Source organism: Eumetopias jubatus, unplaced genomic scaffold (genome assembly GCF_037043125.1).
Source record: "Eumetopias jubatus isolate StellerSeaLion01/CBP00866 unplaced genomic scaffold, mEumJub1_p1.0 scaffold_10, whole genome shotgun sequence".
Lineage (NCBI taxonomy): Eukaryota > Metazoa > Chordata > Mammalia > Carnivora > Otariidae > Eumetopias > Eumetopias jubatus.
The window spans coordinates 53,760,126-53,767,898 of NW_028274816.1; the positions used below are offsets into that span (position 1 = coordinate 53,760,126).

A 7,773-nucleotide genomic window follows, 5' to 3' on the forward strand; every position below is an offset into this window, starting at 1 on the left:
GATATTTCTGAGGCACGGCAGTTAGGAAGTAGCAATAATTAGCTGTTCGGTGAGTAGTAAAAAAGGGTTAGATGACCACAGATCAAGAAGACAAAGAGGTGTGTGAAGGGATAGGTAAAATGAATGATGTGCAAATTTAAGTCCATTCAGTCAGAACACAGATAGTAACAATACTAAACATCATTTGGATAATTCACAACCAACCAGCACAATAGAGACCACATTTCCTGGATCTATTCAATCAGTCACTCCTTTTCTTTTAACGCATTACCTAACATGCAAGTGTTCATGTCATGAGATGGTTAACTGAAGTCTTCTCTATCCCTTTGCTCATTAGTTGTAGCCAAATAAATAACTTTAAGAAAGGGGGTATGTTTTATTTCTCTCCACCCCCCATTTGCCATTTCTGCACCAAGAAAGCATTTAAAAATTTTTTCCAACCTTTTATGGAAAATAATATACATACGGAAAGGACACAAATCATCAGCAAAGAGCAGGTGAATTCTTGGATCAGGAAACACAGGACCAGATGCCAGAAATCCCCTTGTCCTCTCGTCCAGCCACTGAGTATCCCGACTTTTTTTTTTTAAAGATTTTATGTATTTATGTATTTATTTATTTTAGAGAGAGAGAGTGAGCGAGCACACGCACACTCGAATGGGGGGAGGGGCAGAGGGAGAGGGAGAGAATCTCATGCAGACTGTGCACAGAGCACGGAGCCTGATGCAGGGCTCGATCTCACGACCCTGAGATCATGACCTGAGCCAAAACCAAGAGTCGGACACTTAACTAAGCCACCCAGGCACCCCTGAGTATTCTAACTGTATACGTTAGTGTTGCCTACTTGGGAACCTTGTATAAACGGAATTGTGCAGAATGGTCTCTCGTGTATATTGTCCTTTTGCTCAACATCGTTTGTGAGACTCATCCATGCTGTTGCATGTAGGTGCATTCTCATTGCTAAATAGCATTCCACTATGTGATGAGGTCACAATTAATTTATCCATGCTACTGTTGATAATTATTTGAGCTGTTTCCAGTTTGTGGTTTTTATGAACTGTCCACCTGGGAACATTCTAGGATATGTCTTTTGGAGGAAATATAGAAACTTATGTCTGTTGGGGAAATACACCCGGGTATACCCATATGTTCTGTGTTCCAAGGAAGGGCCCTGTGCAAATGGAAGTGCTCTTAGTGTAAACAGAATAAAACTCAAGATGTCGAACATCCAACTGTTGATTCTCACTCACTTCCATCCGTCCCTCTCTTTGGTAAATGGCACCACCATTTCCCCCATTCCTCAGGCCAAAACCTTGGAGTCTTTTCTTTACCTCACATTCATCAGCCAATGTATCAAGTCCTGTCAGCTCTACCAACAAAATCCATCGGGCTCCCTGCTCAGTGGGAAGCCTGCTTCTTCCTCTCCCACTCCCCCTGCTTGTGTTCCTTCTCTCTGTCTCTCTCTCTCTCTCAAATAAATGATTTTATTTATTTATTTGAGAGAGAGAGAGAGGGAGAGAGAGAGAGAACACAAGCTGAGAGAGGGGCAAAGGGAGAGGGAGAAGCAAGACTCCCGCTAAGCAAGGAGCCTGATGCAGGGCTCGATCCCAGGACCCAGATATCATGACCTGAACCGAAGGCAGACCCTTAACCAACTGAGCCATCCAGGCACCCCAGACACAGGGATCTCTAAAATGTAAAGCATGTACACAAGAGGACACGCTTTATGACTCCATTTATATGACATTCAATATTAGGCAAAATTGATGTATGATAGAAGTCAGAGTAATGGCTCCCTCCAGGGTGGGAAGTGCCTGTGAAGGGCTACGTGGGAGGCTTTGGGGACAGGGACCAGAAATGTTCTATATCTTGATCTAGTGGAGGTTATTCAGGTGTATACATATGGAAAAATGGCACGTTGTGCATTTTACGGTATGTGTTTTATGTTTCATTGAAAAAGTTATATACTATCTGTAATTACATATACATATAATTATATATGTATGTTATAATACATAACATTATGTACACACCACGTAAGATATAATAATATACTATACATATACTATTATATGATATATATTTATATGAAACATGGCAGCTCCCTGCTATAAATTCTCCAATGGATTCTGTGTCAGTATGGGATCAACCAGAAAAACAGAACTAGCTGGAGATATATATTAAGATAAGAGATTTATGGCAAGGCTTATGTGACTGTGTGGGCTGGCCAGGCGAGTTCAAAATCCACAGGGCAGGCTGTAAGAAGAGGCAGGCTGGAACTCTCGAGCACGGGCTGAAGATGCATGCTGTCCATAGGTGGATTTCTTTTCCAGGCAAGCCTCAGCTCTGCTTTTAAGGCATTTTCAGCTGGCTGACCCAGGCCCACCCAGATGATTTCGATAATCTCCCTTATTCATAGTCACCTGGCCATGGACTATAATATCTACATCTACAAAATACCTTCGTACTTACACTGAGAATAGTGTTTGAGTGACTAACTGAGATTGTAGCCTAGCCAAGTGGACACATCAGACTGACCATCCCAGCTTCAGATCACATTTGCAATAAAATCCAAAGTCCGCTTCCCATACTAGAAAGGTTAGTTTCTTGGGGCGCCTGGTTGGCTCAGTCGGTTAAGCGTCTGCCTTTGGCTCGGGTCATGATCCCGGGGTCCTGGGATCGAGCCCCACGTCAGGCTCCCTGCTCAGCGGGGAGGTTGCTTCTCTCTCTCCTTCTCCCTCTGCAGCTCCCCCTGCTTGTGCTCTCTCTCTCTCTCTCTCTGTCAAATAAATAAATAAAATCTTTAAAAAAAGTTAGTTTCTTGAAGGTTGGGACTTTTGCCTGTTTTGTTTGCTGCTGTATGTCTAGAAACTAGGACAGTGCCTGGATATGGTAGGTGCTCAGTAAATGTGATGAATGAATGGGTATCGACATTCAGCTTCTCCTTCTATGTCAGGATGTGTAGACATCTAGAACGCTTCTCCCCTTGACCTCACAGGAAGGTAGGAGCATCTCTGAGATGACTTCCTCTTCATTAAGGAAGTTAGAAGATGTGGGGATCCATCCTTGCTCTGCCACTTACTCTGAAAATCACTGACTCTCACTATGTCTTGGGCAACTTGTCTGCCCAATGGGGATGCAACTACCTTTCTTGTGTGCCTCTTGGGATCATTGGGAGGATCAAGTGGGGCACAGGATGTGAAAGGACCTTGTAATCGTGGGCGTGGACAGGAGGACATTCCATGTTTCTGTGTACACCTCTGCCTGCCCTGTGTCCCTCCCTACCTCTGCATCTGTGTCCAGGCTGTCTCCTCCACCTGGAATGCCCTTCCTCCTGCTTCTCTTTGCTAAGACCTCTTTATCCTTTAGGAGCTGGCATAAGATTCACTTCTTCCAGGATGTCTCCCTCAATCTCCACAGGTTGGAGAATTTTTCCCGGTTCAGCTTTGCCTCAAGTGACTTTCTGTCAAATTCATCAACACCTGTGTGTTTGGGACGTAGAATTGCCTAGTGGTTGATGGGGCTGGGAGTCACCCTCCCGGCTCTCCATTCACTAGATACATGGGCACAAGCACGTGCCCTCGCCTCTCATTTGCTCACAGGCATTGGGATAATAGCCCAACTCACGCTGGGTGGCTGTTGCGTCCCAGGTAATCCATGTACCTCTCATTAAATTCTGAACACAACCGCTGCGAAGTAGAGCTTGTCATTAGTGTAGGTTTTATTTTCACCTCTGCCTTATAGGTGAGGAATCAGGTGCAGAGAGGTTGAGTAACTAGCCACAGGCTAGATGGTAGAGCTGAGATTTGAACCTGTGCAGGCTGGCTCCAGAGTTTGTGCTCCTAGCTCCTAGGATATGCTGCCTCTCGAAACTCTCATGACGATACAAATAAAGACATTCTTGTAGCTCTATGCTGGCTCTAGAGGGAGGAAAGTGGGTTGCGGGGTGCCGGGGCCTCCCTGGTGTCAGAATTGCTCTTCATGTGGGCCAGGATGTGGCTGTGTCTCCCTACCCTGGGATGATGGGGACCTTTCCCAATTTCTCCCAGGCCTGCTGATCAGGTATGGGCAAGGCAGGGGTAGGGAAGTGGCGGGGGTGGGGGGTGGTGGCAGAGAGAGACAGGAGTGCAACTCTTGTGTGACATCATTTCCCAGTGAGCCACATTACAGAGGCTGAAGTTTCTAGAAGCGGGTGCGTGCCTGCCCCCAGCATCCTGCTCATAAAAAGGCTGGAGGGGCTGTCTAAGAGAGGGGCACAAGGGGTCCTCCCAGAGTGCCCACCAGCAGGGGGACCATGAGGAGCGGGGCCATGAGGAAGGGCGCCTGGGAAGGGGCGGTGCCCGAGGCAGCGGTGAAGGGCTGGGTCACGGAGTCCCTATTGCAGAGGTGCCCCTCACAGCAGGAGCCCTGCAGGTCGATGTTTGTCCAGGGGCTGGAGGTGCCCTTGATGGTGCAGGAGGGCCGATGGCAGGTTCTGATGTACACGGGGACTGAGAAATTGCCTGGCGGGGGCAGTGAGGAGGGGGTCAGAACTGAGGGAGGCAGCTGCACCTGAACCTCCACCTCAGAGGCCCGGGCCACGACTGGGTCCTCAGACCTTACTTCCGGTCTCTCTCCTCAGACTAGAGCCCTGCCCTCCTCCCTCAGAGCAGGGACATGGCTTTCTCTTTCAGACCAGGCCATGCCTTTTCCTTCCAGACTAGGGCTCTGCCTCCTGTCTCAGAACAGAGCCATGCTTCTTTCCTCAGACCAGGGCCATGCTTCTCCCTCAAAGGACAGCCATGACTCTTCCCTCCCAGCCACGCCTCCTCCTTCAGACCAGAGCCGTGTCTCCCCGTCAGGCCTGTCCGGTGCCTCTACCCTCAGGCCTGCCCTGCCTTCACACCCTTTGCCCAGGCTCTGCCCCGTTCCCAGCCCCTCACCGACGGTCATTTGGCCATTGCCCTGGAAGCAGACACTTTGGTCCTGGTGACAGTGGACCTGTCGAGACTTCTCCGGGGTGCAGTCCTCCGGGTGGATCCCCAAGCAGGCGTAGCACTGCAAGCCGCTGAGCGTCGGCGGGTTGGGCGCTGGCAAGAGAGCGTAGACGCACACTCAAGTAATGGTTGCGAGGTACGGTCGTGTGGGCTGCGCACTGCATCGAGGCGCCCACCGGGCCTCACTGACGTGAAGGTCTGAATCCTAGCACGACGGAGGAGGCGCCCAGTGGAGGCCACGCCCCTTCCCTGCCCGGGCGGGGCCCCCCTCCCAGTCCACCCCGGCCAGCCCCGCCCTCGCGCTCACCCGGGCTCAAATTGGGGATGGAGTCGTGGGTCATGAGGTCGGCGTTGCACAAGTCGGTCGCGCAGCCGCGCACCACCGAGTAGTCTGGCGGCAGCGCGTGGTCGTCGGACAGCATTCGGCCGGTAGGCGGGCCTGTCCAGCAGCCTTTCTGTACCACGGTCACTGAGGCGCGGTAGCCTGGGGGCGGGAGGGGCCCGGGACCTGGTGCGTTGCCTCGTCCCAGCCTCCTTCCTCCTTTCCTTCTTACCGCCCCGCTCGGCCTCTCTGGTCTCCAATCTCTCCCTCCTCCTTCGCTCTTCTCGGGCACTCACCTCGCCTCTCCCTGCTTCCCTTCTCTTTCCTCCCGTTCTCCCTGCAAACTCCGCTTCCCCTACTCCCCCTACTCCTCCTCCCCTCACCGATCGCTTCCCACCCCTCCCCCCCCAGGCTCCCACGGTCTCCTGCCCTACCTCACGCCCCTCATCCTCCCGGTCTTTCTCCCTCCCCTCTTCCTCTTCCCGTCCTCCACCTCCGCTGTCTGTCCTTAGCTCTGCCCTTCTCTTTTCCCCAACCCCCCCCCACCCCTTGGCTCTTCCCCTCTGCCCCCTCCCTCCCTAATCTCTCATCCCCGTCGCTGCCCCCACCCCTTTGTCTTCTGCACAGCCTTTTCCTTTTCCTGCCACTTTCAGTCCCTCACCAGTGTCCAGGGACAAGACAGCCTCAGAGCATCCATGGGGACAGGAGACATTGTGGAATTTCATGCCGCTGAGGTCAAAGGGCCCGAAGTAGATGTGTTGAAAGTTGTAGCATTGTCGGGCCTGGGACGCTGAGGAGAGAAGCGGGGTGGATGGGGTGAGCAGAGCTGTGTGTGTGTGTCGGGGGGGGGGGGATAAGCCTGTTCCAGGAACTCCCCCGGAGCTCCCCCTAGCAAATGACAGTCTCACCAGCCAGGCTGCTCTGCTCTGAGAGGAGCCAGGCCTTGCTGCCTAGACAGAACTAGGCACACTAGGATTCAGGCCTTCATGTCAGGCTAGGCGGGCCCCGATGCAGTGTGCAGCCCATACCACTGTACCTTGAAACCACTGCTGTGGTTGGTCATGGCAGTGTCTACCTCCTGGCAGAGTAATGGCCTCTGTGCACCTGCATTTTCTCTCCCCCAGCTATTCAGGATCTACGCCCTCTTCCAGGAAGCCCTCTAAGATTAAATAAAGGAGGAAGTGATTCATTCCTGCTCTGCCTGTCCCTCTTCCAACTAAACTCAGGATGTCCAGGAGCACTAAAAGGCCATGGGTAGAAAGCAGACTCCAGCACAGGTAGTGGGATGTACAGTCTTGTACTACAAATGTACACACACAGCCAGCCCCGGCGACACACGCACAAAACACTTGAAATACTGACATAAACACAAAATAATAAAATTGACACAGGCTCATGCAAATCTCACACACAGGTACAAAATATCCTGAGCATCCATGCAGAGTTCTATATTCAAATATAAAATAAGTACCACCCAGACCCTCCAGTGGAAACTCTCCCAACCAAGCCACGTGCAAGATCATACCAACAGACAGAAAAATGTGTGGATACAGAAACAAAAACAACACACAGAGAGACCCAGGGACACAGGAAGTCATACCCAGAGAGAGACAAATATGGCCTCAAGAATCATAGACACACAAATAAAATGAGAGACCACAATTATGCAAAGTTAGAGATACAAAAAAAGACCCACAAAACCATAGAATTTTAAACCATAGACAGATCCAAGACACAGAGAGACATGGGGCACAGATACACAGAGATAGACACACTTCAGTACCTGAATGCATGTGCACAGAGATAAATATAGGCCCGCCAATCACAGGGATGCACGCACACAAAGAGAGGCACAGATATGCAAAATTATACACACATCTCTTCTACAAAGAAAGTGAAACTCAGAGAAAAACAGACCCTGAAGCATTTGTTAAAACACTTGTTCACGTGTGAAATCTGGTAAAGAGAAACACATGCACAGAGACCCACCAGGCATGCCTACATGGACACACACAGAAATCGAACTCTCTTCCGTGGATGAGCACACACACAGTGGGCCGGGCTCATGCTTAGCTTCCTCTCCCCGCTCTGCTCCCATCTTTGGAGCCACTTCGGTCCTGATATGTCTCTGTCTTTTCCCAAACTGGGGGAAGGGGTTGCCTGAGGGTGAGGCCGAAGTTCTCTGCCAGTTCTGGAAAGACCCCCAGGGTTCCCCAGAAGTACCCTTGCACAGGGGCATGGGCAAGGAGGATGAGAAGCTGCAGTGGGGGCGGCGGATAGAGACGTCAGAGAAGATGACTGATGGGAGAACAGAGAAGGACACAGTCTCCAGTCGGCTCCTCCACCAAGACCCAGGAGTCCAGGCCCCTAGCCCCTCCTCCCTCAGACCCAGGAGTCCAGGCCCCCAGCCCCTCCTCCCTCAGACCCAGGGGTCCAGGCCCCCAGCCCCTCCTCCCTCAGACCCAGGGGTCCAGG

The 7,773-nt window shown here is 51.3% G+C and overlaps 1 protein-coding gene across 1 annotated transcript; it reads right to left on the reverse strand.

Annotated features, from left to right (window-relative positions):
• Nucleotides 1-3,707: 3,707 nt before the first annotated feature.
• On the reverse strand, nt 3,708-7,147 carry LYPD5 (LY6/PLAUR domain containing 5). The gene is made up of 5 exons (XM_028088078.2): nt 7,082-7,147; nt 5,960-6,088; nt 5,284-5,460; nt 4,923-5,069; nt 3,708-4,502 (listed from the first exon to the last, which is right to left on the reverse strand). Exons 1-5 carry the CDS (start codon nt 7,089-7,091, stop codon nt 4,243-4,245), a joined length of 723 nt encoding a protein of 240 aa, XP_027943879.2. The 5' UTR covers nt 7,092-7,147; the 3' UTR covers nt 3,708-4,242.
• Nucleotides 7,148-7,773: the final 626 nt, after the last annotated feature.

What these genes read in the sequence shown, in the direction of transcription:
- LYPD5 (XM_028088078.2), bottom strand. An exon ending in CATCCCCAATTTGAGCCCGG is followed by an intron (nt 5,070 to 5,283) that starts GTGAGCGCGAGG and finishes CTCTCTTGCCAG; the next exon opens with CGCCCAACCCGCCGACGCTC. An exon ending in CAATGGCCAAATGACCGTCG is followed by an intron (nt 4,503 to 4,922) that starts GTGAGGGGCTGG and finishes TGCCCCCGCCAG; the next exon opens with GCAATTTCTCAGTCCCCGTG.